This window comes from Orycteropus afer, unplaced genomic scaffold (assembly GCF_000298275.1).
Source record: "Orycteropus afer afer isolate SDZICR_OR568_19922 unplaced genomic scaffold, OryAfe1.0 scaffold01011, whole genome shotgun sequence".
Lineage (NCBI taxonomy): Eukaryota > Metazoa > Chordata > Mammalia > Tubulidentata > Orycteropodidae > Orycteropus > Orycteropus afer.
Window position 1 is genome coordinate 193326 of NW_006922598.1, and position 17426 is coordinate 210751.

The window sequence follows — 17426 nt, forward strand, 5'->3', positions numbered from 1 at the left end:
GAGGAGTGGCTGGTGGGTTTGAACCGCCAGCCATCTGGTTAGCAGGCAAGTGACTTAGCCACTATGCTACCAGAGCTCCTTACTTATACTTATAATAATACTTATAATAATAAGTATTATTATACTTACTGGTCTGATAGGGATGGGCAAATTAGAAAGTGGCTATCTAAAAAGGAGGGGGGGAGATAAAGCCTGAAGTAGTTGGCTTACACACTTTCATGGGTATGCTTATACTTGAAATAATTGCAAAGGGGAAGTTAATCTTTCAAGTATGAAAGGGCCAATGGCTAGAAGAGCCAGGGGGTGGCCTGCAGTGCAGTAAATTACTTAGTGTGGCTCTTCTAGTGTGACTACTGCCAGATGACTGGTGAGACAATGCAAATGTGAGGTGCTTGTGGCCTTTGTGGGGATAAGACTATGGAAATAAGGTTCATGGAACCCTAACATGGGATTGGTTAGTTCTGCTATCTCACTAGGCTTAAAATGAGCCATCCCAGAGGTTGAGAGGGGGATCTCACTGCCACCAAACAAGAGAGAAAAACTGGGAGTAGGATGTATCCTGAGATCCTTGTGCTAAGACAGCAGAGAGATGGCAGCAGTACAGGTAGCAGAATCAACAGAACCAAGAGACCACCATGAGACAGGGCAGTGGGCTTGCTGGCCCAGAGAGTGAGAAAGGTGAGTGCCTTCAGACAGGGGGCTTGCTGGTGGAGTGGGGTGCACCTACTGGCAGAGTTAAAGAGCTTTGTAACACTTGCTCAAGCAGGGCAGAAGGCAGGCCAAGAGGCCAAGGGTCAAAGAGAGGCATGACCGTAGGCATGGCCAAGGGGAGGCTGTCCTGATTGAAGAATTGTATCCTGAGTATTCCTGAACCTGAACTGTAACCTGTTGCTTCCCCAATAAACCCCATGATTGTGAGTACTGTCTGTGAGTTCCGTATGGCCACTGCAATGAATTCTTAAACCCAGCAGAGAAGTAGAGAGTACCACGAGGGGCAGGTGGTGTCAGAAATGGTAGAAGGTTGGAGAGTGGTAGCACGTCTGACCTCTGCTTCATAGGAATCAGCCTTGGGCTATTGAAGTTCATCTTGATTTTCTCTCCTTGTGAAGTTAAAAGAGGTCAGATGCCACCCACACACCCTTTTATGCAGTACTGTTATCATCTACTTTTTATGGATGATGAAAAAGAGCCACAGAGAGATAAGGTAACTTGTCCAAGGTTATTGAGCTACTAAGTGCCCCAGCCAGGATTGATAACTAAGCAAACAGAGCCTGTGCTTTTAACTGCTACAAGACACTGCTTCATAGTAAGTATTATTATGAATTTTCCAGAAAGTGGAAGTGAAGGTCCTTGTTCTAACAAAACAGTAGAACAATAATTTTCTGACAGATGGAAGCAGTTTCAGGAAGAAGGGGTGTCTTTTTGAATTGGCACAAAGGCAGGGCTGCCTGCATACCTGATGTTCTGCCCTATCCACTGGCCATTCCCTGATCCCCAGCAGAAGGCTTCTCAGAAAGTTCCAGGGCCTGACCACTCTTGCTCCACTAGCTTGGAATGGGTACCCCTCCTCACCAGTCTCTGCCCCTTACCAGGTGCCACCAACTCACCTCAGCTTCCTTTAAGCGCCGTTCAAACCAACCCTTAGCTCCATCCATGGAGTGTATCTGAGCTTGAAGCTCTTCCACTGTCTGCTGTAGATTCTCCAGCTCCCGTGTTCGGGCCTGGGAGGGACCAGATTGTCATGGGCCAGGCAGGCACAGGAGTGGGCACCTCACTCACGCCAACCACTGGCCCGTCAGCTAAACTGTGGTCCCCAAGTTTTAGAGGAGCAAGGTCATTATCATCTATCTACCCACCCACCTTCTCCTCACGGATCTGTCCACGGAGCTCCTCCTCCTGACGCTTTTTGTCTTCATGCAGTTCTCGGAGTTCACGCTCATAGCGGGCACGTACCCCCAGCACCTCCTTCTCATGCCGTAATAGGACTGCTCCTAGCTCCTCTTTGTGCTGTGACTTCTCCTGCAGTGTCTCCATTGCAAGCTCATCCAGCATGGCCTTCCGCTTCTCAGCACTCTGGAGACCAGGAGTTTGGGGCAGGAGGATGGCAGTCAACCTCCTGCCAAAATACCAGAAAAGACCCTCCCTTCTCCCCATGCCCAAGGAATTCACCAGACTCCATCCCCTCCCCTACCCCATATAACTGGCTAAGGCAGTCATCTATCCTTATGAACTTGGTCACTTTCTTTACTCTCACATTCCTATGGATTTGGCCAAAGAATTGGTCAATTATGGAAGTGGCCAACTTTTATTCTCTTCCTATCTCCATGGATTTGGCCATATAATGTCCCCTGTCCCCATAGACTAGGTCAATCCCCATCCTCCCCACCTCCACTCCTCATGTGCCCTACCTTTCGAGCCTCCTGAAGGTCCTGGATCAACTGCTCTTTCTCCTGCCCTAGCTCTTGAAGTTGTTCTAGCAGCCGACTATTGGCCCGTAATGATTCCTAATACAGGAATGAAGGGGTGAGTTTGATAAAGAGCCTCCAATGGGTGCTGACTTACCTAGGACACTTCTGGTACACCATCTGCATTAACCCTGTCTCCTTATGGCATGCTGAGGCCCAGTGCTGTGTCTGGGGACTGTGGTGAGACCACTGACCTGTTTTAGGCTGCTGATGGTTTTCTCATTTTATGGATAAGTATGACAGAGACTGCTAGTTATTCCCCAGTAGTCATTTTCCCCTACCTCTCTAGCAATAGGAATTTTAGTTGGGCATGCAGCTATCTATCTGACATTTCTCTTCCAACCTTGCAGTTAGGTGTGGCCATGTGATTAATTTCTGTGTGCAGATGTGGTGAGTGTAACTTAGATTATGCTCTTAAAGGAAAGAGGCATGCTGTTCCCTTCCCCCTTCCTCCTTCCTTCCAGCTGGAATGCAAACATCAAGGTGAGGGGCGGGGGGAGCTTGAGCAATCACCTTGGATGACATGATAGAAGTCTCATGTTGAAGGTGGCAGAATGGCAAATGTAGAAGGAATCTGGGTGATTATGAAGCCATCATTCTATCCCTGGACAACCTAACTGGACTTTTACATGGAAGGTTACTAAATTTCTATCTTATTTGAGCCACTGTTATTTTTGTTTCTATTATGGAATCAAAATGAATGTCCTCACTAATTGAAGGTGAAGAGGCTCAGTCTCACAGAAGAGAAATGACATGTCCTAAGACACACAGGTGCTACTAAGTTAGGGAACTAGATTGAAGCCTAGGCCCTCCTGATTCCACAATCTTCCCGTTGCACTTCATGGGGGACTCCACTGAGCCAGCACTAGGGAACAATGAGAAGACAGACAATGTTCACAGGTGTCACCTGGAGCTGGGAGTTGAGGTCATCTTTCTGTCCCATGAGGTCCTCATACTCAGCCTGCCGCTGCTGCAACTCAGCTGTCAACCCAGCAGTCTGCTCCCGGAGCATATTTAGTTCTTGGGTCTTTGCTGTTTGGATCTAGAGAAAGTGGTGTTGATGAGAAGTAGAGTGAAAGGGGCCCCAGAAACCAGGTCGTACCTCCCAGTTCCAGGAAGAGAGGTAGAAAAAAAGCCAGGAGGAGACAGAATTTCAGAGAAATTAACAGTGAGAGAAAGAAATCAGGGAATGGATAAATAAATCCTAGCATATCAATACAATGGAAAAACTATACAGCAATAAAAGAACAGATATGGATAAACCTCACAGATAAAATACTGCGGGAAAGAAGCCAGACAAAAAAAGGGTGCTAAATATGATGTTAAAGAATAAGCAAAATTAATCTATGGCAATAGAGATCAGAATAATGGTTACTTCTGCGGGAATATTGACTGGGAAAGGGTACATTGGAACCTTCTGGGGTATTGAAAGTGCTCTGTATCTTGATCTAGGTGGTGATTATATGGGAACATACATAGATACACACACACATATATATACAACATATGATTCATTGAGCTGTACACTTTAGATTAGTATACTTCACACACTTCACTTGAGAGGAAGAAACTAGAATGCAAGAGAAGCAGAGCTGGATGGCCAGATACAAAATGAAAATGAAACAGAAACAAAGGTAGGAGAACAGCATGAGATCCAAACCACCCTGCCCCAATGTGACCAGAAGTAGAGGGAGGTAGTGGGACAGTGGAGGGATTGGTGAGGGATCCCAGGTGTCCTGTACCTGCTCAAGGGCAGCCAGGCTAGTCCTCAAGGCATTGTTTTCAGCCAAAAGCCCTTCCACTTGTTCCTGCGCATCTGCACTCTGGATGGACACCTGGCCCCACCCCCATAACATATGAGAGTGGGCTCAGAAGAGAGGGACAGGACCTACCCATAGCCAAGAAAATAAGGAGAGAGACACACATACACAAGAACCAGGACTGGGGGTAGCAGTATCCCTGGGGCCTTGCCTGTTTATATACCATCCACTCAGGCTTCCTCCACCAGCACCCCCACTTCCCTGGGCCCACTTCCTATAACATACCTGATCTTGTAGGGCCCGGAGAGCTGCTGCATGCTCCAGGCGCTCCCCCTGCCGCTGATCTCTCAATTCTGCCAAGCTCTGTGGGGAACAGAAGGTCAAAGGAACCCACCCAGCCTCTCCTGGGTACACAGACCCATACAGATTTCCTCTTTGACCACCCAACAGCATGTCCCTAACACCTGAGGTACTCAGATTACTCAGCCATCAGAAATCTCAGGCTCACCCAGATTCCAGGCCTCAGAAACTTTCAACCCCTATGTCCTGGCATCTAAGCATCTCAGACATATGTAACCTCCCAGCCTTGGCCCCTGAAGACTAAAACTCACCCAACCTCCATTCATAAGAGGTTTCAGACTCACCCAGATTCCAGATCATAGCCCTTAGGATTCTCAGACACACTCAGGCCCCATAGATCTCAGATTCAATTAGCTCTCAGGACCCTAGATTCACCTAGACTCCTGACCCCTAAGGGTCTCAGACACACTCACCTTCCATGTCCCTAGCCTCCAACAGCCTCAGACTCATCCAAAGTCACAGTCTCAAACCCTGTTGTGGTTGTTATGTGCCGTCAAGTTGGACCCGACTCATAGAGACCCCTCCTTGGGTTTCTGAGGCAGTATCACTACAGAAGTAGATTGCCCAACCCTCCTTCCGAGGAGTGGCTGGTGGGTTTGAACTGCCAGCCTTCTGGTTAGCAGGCAAGTGCCTTAAGCACTACGCTACCAAAGCTCCCTCTCAAACCCTAGAGGTCTCAAACTCACACAATCTCCTAGTTTTCAGCTCCAGTTGAGGTCTCAGATTGTCCCCACCCCCACCATTCCTGTCCCTCCAGTCTCTGGAGATCTTTAGCTACCCCTCAGCTCCTTTAGGAGCTCTGATAGCATAGGGCCTAAGGTATTTGACTGTTAACCAGAAGGCTGGCGGTTCAAACCCACTAGCCACTCCTCAGAAGGAAGGTTGGGCAATCTACTTCTGTAGTGATACTGCCTTGGAAACCCAAGGAGGGGTCGCTATGAGTCAGGTCTGACTCAACGGCACATATCAACAACACAGATCCTTTGGATCTCAGCTTTACCCAGACTTCTGTTCCCAGTCCCCAGGGGCTTTAGGTTCACCCATCCCCCATGTTTCTAGCTCCTAAGCATTTTAGACTCACAAGTCACCATATCCTCCATCCCAAGGGACCTAAGACTTACCCCCTCTAGGGAGAAACCTAGAGGTTTTAAAGTCATCCAACCCCTAACCTTCAGGAGCTTCAGACATACCTAGACTTTTGCTCTAGCCCCTGGAGGTCTCAGATTCACCAGTTTTTTGTTCCCATCCCCTGGGGTCTCAGGATCACCCAGCCCATGTGATCCCAGTTCCTAGGTGTCTCAGACCTAATCACCCCAGACCCTGAGGGTCTCAAATGTACCCAGCCTCCAGCCCCAACTGTCCCATCCTTGGGAGTCTTATAACTACCAGCCCTCATGTCCTCAGCCCCTAGGAGTCTCAAACTTACTGACATCCCAGTCCCAAAAGGTCTTAAAGTTACCCAGCCTCCAGGGAATTAGAATTCACCTCAAATCCTACACCAATCTATAGGACCACAGATTTATCTAGACTCCTGAAACACAGCCCCCAACTTGTTAGATCTCAGAGATCTTATATTCATACAGACTCTTATCCCAACTCCCAGGGGTCTTAGGGCTACCCAGCTTATTTTCCCAGCTCTTGGGGGCCTAGGACCCATCCAGTCCCTAATATTTCTAACACAGGAAATCTCAGACTCCCCAGCCAGCTTCTGTGGACTTCAAATCTCCCTGGACTCCTAGATGTAGTGCTCATCCTAGGGATCTCAGAGCACAATGCCCCCCTCCACCTGATTGGCAGCCTCAAGTTCCTGTTGCAGGTTCTGGGTTCGAGCCAACTGGGCTTTGAGATCAGCTTCCTTCCGCTGCTGTAACTCCTCAATCTTGTTCCTGGAGATGATAGCAGGAGGGTGACAACTAGACACAGTGAGCATAGTTTCAGGTCCAGTCTCCCAGTTCTGCCTCAGTGGCCTTTAGTTAATTCTGCTGGGCACTGTCCCCATTGCCCACCAAGACTTCTGGCAGTTACCTGCTGTCATTGAATAGTGTCTCCTTCTCTGTCTGCAGACGGCAAAGACTGAGCACAGAAAAAGAGACATAGATGGGTCAGTTCCCCAAGTTCCCTAGTTCCTAATCCTCCAAAACCACTTTTCCCACCTCTGGAAAAAAGAAATTACCTTTCTTGTTTCTTTTTAAGTTTCTCAGAAAGCTGGAGGGGAGAAAAACAAGTGATAACATTAATATTAATAACGAAAAAAAAAAAAAACACAATAATTACAGATACTTCTTACTAAGATTTTTCTGGAAACTAGAAATGACTATCTCCTTGAATCTTCAAAAAAGCCCTAAGAAGTGAGTACTACTGGTTTACAAATGGGGAAACTGAATTTCAGAAGCTTTACATAATGTGGTTCCTGGTCTACTACAACAGACTCAGTTTTCCTACCTCAGCATAGACCTGGCACCTAGTCCTCAGTTTTCCAAAGTCTACATTAGGAACCTTTACCCCTTGTCCCAACTCTGACCTGAAGCCTCATCACAACTACCACCACCACTCTCTCCATATTTTACTGTTCAGATCTTCCCATCAAGAGCTCACTGCCCAGTTCATGTGTGTTATAGGAGTGGTGCCCAGCTGGTCAGCAGCAACATGATCTCCAGCTCCAAAGCCCAGCAAGCATGCCCCTCAGAATATCAACCAATGGCCATGCTACTATAATGGCTAGGCTGGGAGGCCTCAGAAGTAGAGCCATGACTGGCTGTATCACCAGTGGGTCTCTAGTTCTTAAGACAAGAGCCAGTATTCTATAAATGCTTATATGAGTGGAATGAATAAATGAACAAATGAACAAGCAGAGCTGGGAGGAAACAGAAGAAAGGGATGGGGCCTGCCATGCATAAGACATAGTGGGACCCATTCCACATTGAAAGCAACTCAGATATAACTGTGAGTCTTTCTATTTCACATGATGAAATTGAGGCTTTGAGGGGGTACTATGCCTTTTCTGCCCTGCCAGGGGAAGCTTGGCAAGTGGAAAGCAGGGGAAGGCAAAGCTCAGGGAAAAAGTTGGCAGCCCTACCTTAGCAAGTTCCTCCTGCAGCTTGGATGTTTCAGCTTGCTTCAAGCTCTGCAGGGGAGGATGAGGCTGTTGTCAGCAAAGAGGGAGCAAGGTCTTTGACTTCCCCTACCCTCTTGCCTCTCTGATCCCAGTTAGCCCACAAGACAGTGATATCAGAGACATTAATGTGGGACCATAAATAGAGCTAGGGCATCTGCTTGCCTCCTGGCATCCCAGCCCCAACAAAACCAGATTCACCTCCAAGCCTTGTAGCTGCTCCCAGAGCAATCTCTTCTCCTCTTTTTCCATCTCCCATTTCAGCTCCACCTCTGCCAATGGGATGGGAGCTGGAACAGTATGGGCTGGGCCCCCTAGAGGGTCACCTTGGCCCTCACTGACAGCTGGAGACTTTTCGGTCCCTTTCCCATAGCGTTCCTGCAGGGCTGGTGGGTAGGACAGTGATATACAATGGATGCGTTAGTTTCCAAAGATCCTTGCCATACTTCAAATAGAGGAAGAAATGGCCTTTGCCCCTCAGGTAACAGAGACCCTATCCTAAATGATCATAAGCCATGTTCAGCTACAAGCCAAAGGTTCTGCCCCACTTACGCCTTTCAAAAATCTCTTAAGCCACACTAGTCACTAAGATCCTGCAAACCCAAGGTGGTTTCCCAAGCCCTATCTTCATTCCTCTAAGCCCTACTCACAGTGTTCCCAAGTCATGCCCACTATGCTACACCCCCTACTTAAAACTGAATCCCTCCTCTGTTGTTTTTAGTTGTGTAGAGTCATTTCCAACTCATGAGGACCCCATGAGTACAGAGTAGAACTACTCCATAGGGTTTTCAGTACTGTGACCTTTCAGAATTCCTCCTATAATCTTCTATTCCCCACTCACATTCCAAAAAGTCTCCCTCCTGATCACCAAACCACCACCCACTACCCCACAAGCCCCAGCTGCTCTCCAAAAGTCCACACACCAGAACCCTCCTACACTTTATCAAGCTTTCTTTTAGCTTTCATTCTGGACCCTTCTTCCCAATGCTCCTTCATTCATTTTCTCCACTTAGCAAATATGTCCTTTTCAATGTTCTATCTGACAATCTCTTAACATTTTCTAGGTGTAGAATTTCTAAATGCAGTATGACACCATCCCTTATCTCTGCTACTGCCAGATGGTAGCTATCACTACATGTACTTTTTAGATGAGGACAGTTTGGACCAGAGAGGTGAAATGGCTTGTCCAAAGTCATACACCGGTTCATGGCAGGGTCAATCCTGAATCTGAAGCCCATCCCCTTCTCCTGGAGGGGAGGATACCTTCCTTGCTCTATTTAAGCCCTGAAGTCCATACATCACCAGTAGGGCCTCTATGCACCTGCCACATTCTTCTGCAAGGCTGTGTTCTCTGCTTGCAGTCTCAGCAGCTCCCCATCCACAAGGCTGCCAGCTTGGGCAGCCCCTTCCCTGGCAGCTCCATCCTTCAGTTGCTGGTTCTCCCACTCAAGCTGTTCCATCTGGCTGCAGAGCTGAGGAGGGAAAGAGGGAAGCAGCAGGGAATCATAACAATATTCTGAAACAGACATAGCACTTGGCACATTTAATTCCTGTAACAACCCTGGTAGGTAGGTGCTCTCGTTATCTTCCTTTTACAGACAAGAACATCGAGGCACAGAGATGTTAAGCAACTTTAAATTTACACATCTGGTAAGTGGCAGAATCAAAAAAAGGAGGATACTGAGAACAACTTTCCCCTTACACACTCCAAATTTGAAAGATGCAATCCAAGACCTCAGGCTGCTCTGAAAGTTCCCTGAACAATATGCACCACGAATAGGCCAACCACTAGCCCTCTTCTGTAGAGGCGCCTATGACCTGGATTCTAGGTCCAGGGATGGCTCCCTCTCAGTCCAGGTACAAGAGACAGCTCTCAGGTCATTTCTAGGGCCAGTACTGCTGACAAGTGCCCCAGTGCCAGTGTTTGGCCTTGGGGAGGTGTAAAATGCAAATATATCTAAAACAGGCCCTGTTGGACTCCTGATTAATTTACAGTTCTCACAGCAGTCCTGAAGAGAAGATCCCTTGTCTCCATTTTCAGAAAAGAATACTGAGACCCATGGAGAATTTTTGGTTTATTGCCTGGGATACTTTTCTACCTAGAATACTATTCCTTTCTTGCAGCTTTTCACATGATTAACTTCTTTGCAGACTTCAGGTCTCTGCTCAAATGTCACCTTTAAGGTAACAACCTCCAACACAGATACCATAGTACTCTATATCACAGTGCTCTATTCATTTCTTTCTTAACTAGTGCTTATCACAATTAAATTTTATTTGTAACAAAGGGGTATAAGCACAACTTCTGAAACCAGGCTGCTTGGATGTGAATTTTTACTCCGCTATTTACTAGCTGGGAGCTCCGGTGGCTAGTGCCTAAGGCATTTGACTGCTAACCAGAAGGCTGGTGGCTCAAACCCACCAGCCACTCTGCAAAAGGAAGATTGGGCAATTCCGTAGAAATACCACCCAAGGAGGGGTCACTATGAGTCAGATCCAACTTGATGGCAGTTGAGTTTGAGATAAATCAGTTAATCTCTCAGTTTTCATCATCTGTTAAAAGCTATTAGGTGCCATCAAGTCATTCCCTGACTCATGGCAATCCCATGCACAATGGAACAAAACATTGCCTAGTCCTGTGCCTTCGCCATGATTGGTTTCAAATTGAACTATTGTGCTCCACAGGGTTTTCACTGGCCGATTATCAGAAGCAGATTGCCAGGCCTTTCTTCCTAGTTGGTCTTAAAGCTATGCTGAAACCTATCTGCCATTATAGCAACATGCAAGCCTTCACTAACAGACAGGTGGTGGCTGTGCATGAGGTGCATTGGCTGGGAATGGAACCCAGGTCTCCTGCATGGAAGGCAAGAATTCTACCACTGAATCAACAATGCCCACTCATCTGTCAACCAGTGATACTAATATCTATCTTACAGAGTGAAGTTAAGTTAATAATGTAAAGTACTTCAAATAAGACTTGACACATAGTAAATGCTACATAAATGCCAGCTATCATTATGAGTTGGAATTGACTCAGTAACAGTGGGTTTGGTTTTTGGTTTATCACTACTATTATTATTTTTATTATGTTATCATCTTTCTCCCCATCCCATGCCCAGAATGCAAGCTATCTGATATTGGGAACTACTCTGTGCTATTCACAACTGCATTTCTAGAACATAGTAGGTGCTTACTACATATTTATAGAAGGAATAACTGAGCTGAAATGTCTTGGCAAGTAAATGGTAGGACAGGACTTGAACCTCTCAATTAGTACTTCCAGTTCCTGGAAGGGAAAATATGATGGAGGTCTCTATACCTGGCTCAGTGCCTAGCATTGGATACCTAACCACTTACTGTCAAATTGATTCTGACTCATGGTAACTCCATGTATGTCAAAGTAGAACAGTGCTACTTAGGGTTTTCAATGGCTGATGTTTTGGAAAGATTGCCAGGCCTTTCTTCTGAGGTGCCTCTTGGTAAGCTTGAACCACCAACCCTTTGGTTAGCAGCTGAGCACATTAACCATTTGAACCACCCAGGGACTCCTATCATAGGATAGGTGTCAGGAAACATGATCTAGATTTATGGAGGAATACCTGTCCCTGCCCCATCTTGTAAGAACTATGATGTCATTGAGGCTAGAGGCAATGAGTAGTGAAGTGGTGAGGTCAGCTGTGATGTGAGCACCAGAAGCTCTAAACTGTAGAGGACAGAAAACTAAACAGGAAGGTATTATTTAAAGGAGTGATATGGTTGTCAACCACTCAGAAAGGAGATCCTGGATAGAGAGGGAGAAAAAAACTCAAAATCATATAAAAGACCAATCTTACTGGTCTGATAGAGACTGGTGAAACCCCCGAGACTATGGCACCTAGTGACCCTTCAGGCCTGGAATTGAACTCACTCCCGTGGGTTCCAGGCAAACAACAAACAGGCATATAAGGTGAACATTTATGCCAGGTAGATACACTCCTTAGAACAATCAAACATGGGAGATCAGAAGGACAGTATTTGCACAGGGAGATAGTTCAGGGTCAGAAAGACACAGGGAAGAGATAACTTCAGGGAAGAAGTAGGAAGAGAGCTGTTACATTGTGGGGATTGTAGTCACTGTCATGAAACAAAATGTGTATGAACTGCTGTACAGAAAATAAATAAGCTCTGTTAATTTTCACCCAAATCACAAGAAAGATTTTCAAAATAAATAAATAAATAAAGGAGTGATGTGGTGAGACTTGTAGGTCTGAATAACCTCTGTAGATGCAGACTGGTAGAGAAAGCTAGAGGTGAGAAGACCAGGGAAGAGCTGTAAAAATAGAGTAGGTGGAAGGTGGTAAGGGCTAAGGCATGGCAGGGCCACAGGATGAATATAAAGCTTTCTAAAAGTGAAGAAATATTTTAGAGGGAAAATAAATTAATAAAATGGTATTAGTAGCTGACACTTTGTACAAGGTTCTGCTCTAAATGGTTTAAATACATTAACAATTTAATCCTCACAAAAGCCTTGTGAGACAGATACTGTTATTACCATTTCCATTTTAAATGTTTGGAAACCAAGAAACAGGTAGGTAAAGTGACTTGCTCAGGTTACAGTTAATAAAAGGTATAACCAAGATTTTAATCTAGGCCTTCTGACTCCAGAGTCCTCACTCTAAACTACTACTTGTTAAGCTGCTTTTCTGGTACTGTACCTGTTTACTTTTTTTTCATTTTTTTTTTTTTTAAAGATCTTATATACTATATACTCAGGTGGAGCCTTGAAAATATCATTTTTGTTGCCATAGGATTTTTTTCCTTAAAACACACTAAAACCTTAGATTAATGATTAATAATGAATACAGAAGCTATAGATAATGGAACAAAAAAAGTCTCCAATTTCCCAGGAGGTTTAGAACTGCCTGGACACTAAAATCACTAAGTCAATAGAATTATCTGATCCAGAATGAATCATATGAAAAAAGTAAAATCCCAGGATCATGTCAGATGAAGGGAAAGAAGAGAAGAGAATCTCTCTCTATCCTCCATTAAGTGCAAGAACTTTACCTAAAACTCCTCTGAGGATTCCATAGCATCAGCCCCAAATCATACAAAAGGTGACTTGAAGCATAAAGAAAAGGAGTGGCTTGACCAGGAACCAGCTGAACTCATAGCTTGCAGCTTTCTAATCCCAGCACAGTGAGTGGCCCCATCTGCCAAATTGCTGTCCCCTAGCAGCAAGCCATGAAGAGTTTCAGCACCACGGACAGTGCTCCAGGACCAGCCCCTATTCAACCCTTCTGCTACCCTCTGGTTTCTGCCCAGGTGGCCTCTACCCCTTGGCTATCCCGGCACCAGCACCTTGCTGAACTCGGCCATAAGCGTGCTGTTCTGCAAACGGAAGTCCTCCTCCTGGCTGTGCAGCTTTGCCTGCAGCATCTCATTTTCACTCAGCAGCCCCTCGACTTCCTGTAGTGGCAGACATAAGCCAGGTCTCCAACAGGGGTAGAAAGTATGGTAGAGCAAAGACACAGTGACAGAAAACAAGAGTCATGAAGCAGGGGTTGAACAAAGGGTACAGAGAATGGGAAGCAGGAATGAGGAGATACGGGAAAAGAGAGAGACACAGAAAGGGATAAAAGGAAAGTCAAGGAGGAAGGAGAACATTATAGAGTGCAGGGAGAAAAGGGAAGGAGGAAATAAAGATAAGAGATGGGGAGGAAGAGAGAGACAGAGAGGAAAGGGAAGAAAGATGAGCAGGGGAAAAGAGCTGGAGGCAGAGATGAGATGATGGAGAGGAGATAGGGCTATAGATGGGACATGGAGCAGGTACAGAGACATAGGGAAAGGAGGATAGATAGGGAAGGGGAAAAGGATGGGGGAGAAAAAGAAAAGGCAGAAAGAGAGATAGGAACAAAGAGAGACCAACAGGGAGAGAACAGAATAGAGAAAGAGGGGTCAGGGAAATAAATAAGAGTCAGGAAGAGATAGAAGAATGGGGGAGAGAGAAACAAGGAGGGAGAAAGATAGAAAGAAAAAGAAAAGAGAAATGATGACAGAGATAGGAATGGGGATGGGGAGATACAAAGAAAGGGTTGGGAAGATAAACAAGAGTCAGAGAGAGGGGAACAGGAAGACAGAGATTCAGAGAGAAAGGGAAAAGGAAAGAGACAGAGAGATAGGCACAGAATGAAAGATAGTGGGAGTGTGATGGTAATAGTAATTAGAGATAAGGGCAGTGAGATAGTGAGACAGACAGTCGCAGATGGAAGCACATACACAGAGAAAAGAAAGTCCAGCACAAGGAGATCCCAGCATACAGAAATATCCCCATTAAGACACAGTTTCCCAGACACATTCACCCATCATGGGTATTCTTACCTGAGCTTTCTTGCTCTTGCTCAGTGCCTAAAGGGGAGAAGGTAGGAAGAGAGATGAACTCTCTCACTAGGGTGTAGAGATGACTGTGACAAGTCTTAAGGGGGAAAAATGATGATAGCAGTTGGGGGAGGGGAGAGTTTTCAATTACAGAACTTGTGTGATGATTTGGAGCTGACAGGAATGATAGGATAAATGAATGTGTATATGAATGAATAAATAAGGGGAATCTGCCTTGGTGCCCCAGCACACAGAAATCACCCTTTCCTCTAAGCTCTTGAGGCTCTTCATAGGGTTTAGTGTTTAATCCTTTATGGGTTGGATATCTGGGCTCAGAAATGGTGGCTTCATTGCTACATATGTCCAAACACATCTATGTGGATTCCCCATGTAACCTGGAAACAGCTGCTCCCCTGCTGTCCAGCCAAGAACATTACTAGACCTGAGGAATCAGTCACCTTCCCAAAGAGAAACCCAGCCTTCCTAGTTGTGAGATTTTCTGTATTCTTTATTCTTCCATTCAACAAATATTAATTGAACATATAGTATATGTATCATGCATGCATGGAGAGAGCAATGAAGAAAGGAGACAAAGGAGGGCCTTGAATGTCTTGAAGTGCCACGATAGGTTATATTCATCATTAGAGGATCTGAGAGGTAGGTTTAAGCCTCATTTTTACCAACAGAACCAGGATAGGGGTGGGAGATTAGTGGAAGATGGGGGCAGAGTGAAGGAAGATTTACTAATAGATTTGACTATTTAACTATAAGTTGGTAAATGAGAATGACTAAATTAGGAATGAATTAAGAGTAAATCAAAATTAATAAATTAAGCAGGTTTAGGTAAAATTAGCAAATTAAAGAGATTTCCATGAGAATTTATAAAATGACTGCATGAAAACAGCATGTAGCAACAGGCCTGGTTCACTGCTGGTGCTCAATGCAGAGATAAATATGTCAGATGTGTAGAGGAAATGATGTGGGTAAGGTGGAGGGAGGTACCTTCTGAGCTTTAGCAAACTCTTTATCCAGGTAAGTGACCTTCTGTCGAAGACTGGTGAGCTCTGGCATGGGGAAAGCAGGAAGTACCAGACTTAGTAGGTGGCAAGGAGCTGAAAGGTCCTCCTGTGAGGCCTCTGAGGAAAAAAAGCTTAGCCCCTATCCCCCCAAAGCTATCCTCATCAATGAGACCCTCTTGGCTCACCAACACCATTCTTGCGTAGCTCATCTGAAAGCTGATAGTTGTTTGTCCGGAGTTCCAGGAGCTGGGCCTTTGGGAGAAGCAGGGAAGGGAAAAGACTTGGGTCAGGCATATGCCCCCTCCCTCTACCATAGGAAACTAAGCCCCTGAGTCCCACAGATCCTGCCACCCTCCATGAGTCTTTCTAGTCATTCCTTAAGACCTGTGCACACTGCATCCTAAAGGAGCTCCCAGTCCCTCAGCCCTTGTCCCACCTTCTCCAACTCCATTTATAACCCCAGCCAGATTCACTCCTCCATCTTCCTGCCACCTACATCACTTCCCCTCCAATTCATTCTGTACTCAGGACATCACAGGGTGCTTTCTAATATTCCAGGATGAACCAGACAGGCTCTTGTTTGTGTGCATTCTGTGGCTCTCCATGCCCATAGGATACAATTTGTCTTCCTCTTCTTGGCCTACCTCCACACAATAAACACTGTTCTTTCTGTCCTTGCTGTCAGGAGTTAGTGTTAGTGTGTCCTCTTGACAAGACCTGAAGGTCCCAAGAGTGGGGGCAGAGGCTTACCTTCCTCTCTCTTTCCCAAAGGAAGATGGCCTGGTATTTCTGCTCAACTTTCACTGAGTCAGGGAGCTGCCCTTCCCTCAACCCAATCATCACAAAACATGTCCAGGCCTCCTCCAAGAATGAAAGGAAAATGAAGCACAGGCTACTCAAAACAGCAGATCTCTCCCTACCAGTCCTGTAGGTCTCTGAGGTCAGTTCTTCCCTTACCCCACCAGGACCTTCATCTCCCTCTCATAGCACCAGCAATCCTGGTGGTTGGCTCAAGGTCAGAGAGCTTGGCTTCTAGAGAATCATTCCTACCCCTGTGCTCTCCAGGGCCCAGAGATCTGTCTCCCCTAGTTTTGGTCCAATTGGAATACTCTCTGCACCTTAGAATCCCTACCCAATTGAGTCCAATGGTTTTCCCTCACTCATGACCCAATAGGATCAACCTTCCCCACTCAAAGGTCCCCTATACCCCTCAAGATCTCCCCAGTCATGATCCAGTGGGATGGAATACTCCCTACAGGGTCTTTCTTCTACAAGGCCTTAGGTGGGCCAGCTAGATTACTCTTGCCCACTTAGAATCCCCATGCACAGGTTATAATCATCTTCTCCATTCACAGCCCAATGGTCTCAACCTTCTACCCTTAGAGTCCCTCACACCAGGACAACTGTTTTACCTCATTCAAGGACCAATGGAATTACCCTTCCTTACTATGAGTTCCAGGAGCTCTGGCAGCATAGTGGCTAAGACACTTGCCTGCTAACCAGAAGGCTGGCGGTTCAAACCCACCAGCCACTCCTCGGAAGGAAGGTTGGGCAATCCTACTTCCATAGTGATACTGCCTCGGAAACCCAAGGAGGGGTCGCTATGAGTCGGGTTTGACTCGACGGCACATAACAACAACAACTATGAGTTCCTCCCTCCACCTACAGGGTCCTACTAAGGGTTTCCTTCATTCAGGGTCCAATAATGTGGCACTTTCCCTTCTCAGAGTCTCTCCACACAATCAGTCCAATGGTCATACACAAAGAGGAACTCCCTCAACAAGGGGCCACTCATGGTGCAATTCTATCACTCTTTATCCCCTCAGAGTCCCCTTGCCAAAAAAAGTCAAGTGGTCAGGGTACCAAGTCAAGGTACCTTCCAAAGAGTTCAGTGATCTCTCCCACACGAGGTCCAACAGTATCACTCTTTCATTCTCTCTGGTCCTCCTCCCAACAAGAACTAATGGTATTATCCATTCAAAGACTTCTTCCTCCCCCTCGTCCGGCCTAATGAGATGTCCCCTAATCATCCAATGGTACAGCTCCCTCTTGGAACCCACTACCACCACTCACAAAGGATCTCCACCTCCCAAGAGCAATGCCAGGGAGATACCCTGGCATAGTGGTATCCGCCACAAAAATTTCCACCTCCCACCAGCTAATGGTATTGTCCTCTCAAGGGCTCCCCCATCATGACGCAAACGGTTTAACGCCTGCTTCCTTCCTCTCCAGACAAAATGGTTTCGCCCTCTCAAGATTTCCTTCCTTCAAAGATCAACATTTATAGCCCGACCATGATGTCCCCCGCACGGGCCCAGAGGTCTGGTTCCCTCTAGATCTTAGTAAGGTATCC

General features: G+C 46.1%; 1 protein-coding gene and 1 non-coding gene across 2 annotated transcripts in view; both read right to left on the reverse strand.

The window, feature by feature from the left end:
- Nucleotides 1-17426, reverse strand: part of GRIPAP1 (GRIP1 associated protein 1) — a 25392-nt gene that overhangs the window by 7623 nt on the left and 343 nt on the right. Inside the window, exons 2-17 of the mRNA XM_007958559.2 lie at nt 15259-15325; nt 15057-15118; nt 14058-14084; nt 13038-13145; nt 9019-9169; nt 7899-8083; nt 7662-7709; nt 6759-6790; nt 6611-6658; nt 6372-6471; nt 4511-4588; nt 4208-4300; nt 3373-3507; nt 2409-2504; nt 1861-2073; nt 1608-1721 (exon numbers count right to left, since the gene is read on the reverse strand). Coding sequence (XP_007956750.1) covers nt 1608-1721; nt 1861-2073; nt 2409-2504; nt 3373-3507; nt 4208-4300; nt 4511-4588; nt 6372-6471; nt 6611-6658; nt 6759-6790; nt 7662-7709; nt 7899-8083; nt 9019-9169; nt 13038-13145; nt 14058-14084; nt 15057-15118; nt 15259-15325 — 1557 coding nt within the window. The remainder of the gene's footprint in view (nt 1-1607; nt 1722-1860; nt 2074-2408; nt 2505-3372; nt 3508-4207; nt 4301-4510; nt 4589-6371; nt 6472-6610; nt 6659-6758; nt 6791-7661; nt 7710-7898; nt 8084-9018; nt 9170-13037; nt 13146-14057; nt 14085-15056; nt 15119-15258; nt 15326-17426) is intronic.
- On the reverse strand, nt 10521-10591 carry TRNAG-UCC. The gene has a single exon. It is a non-coding gene; the product is annotated as a tRNA-Gly (tRNA).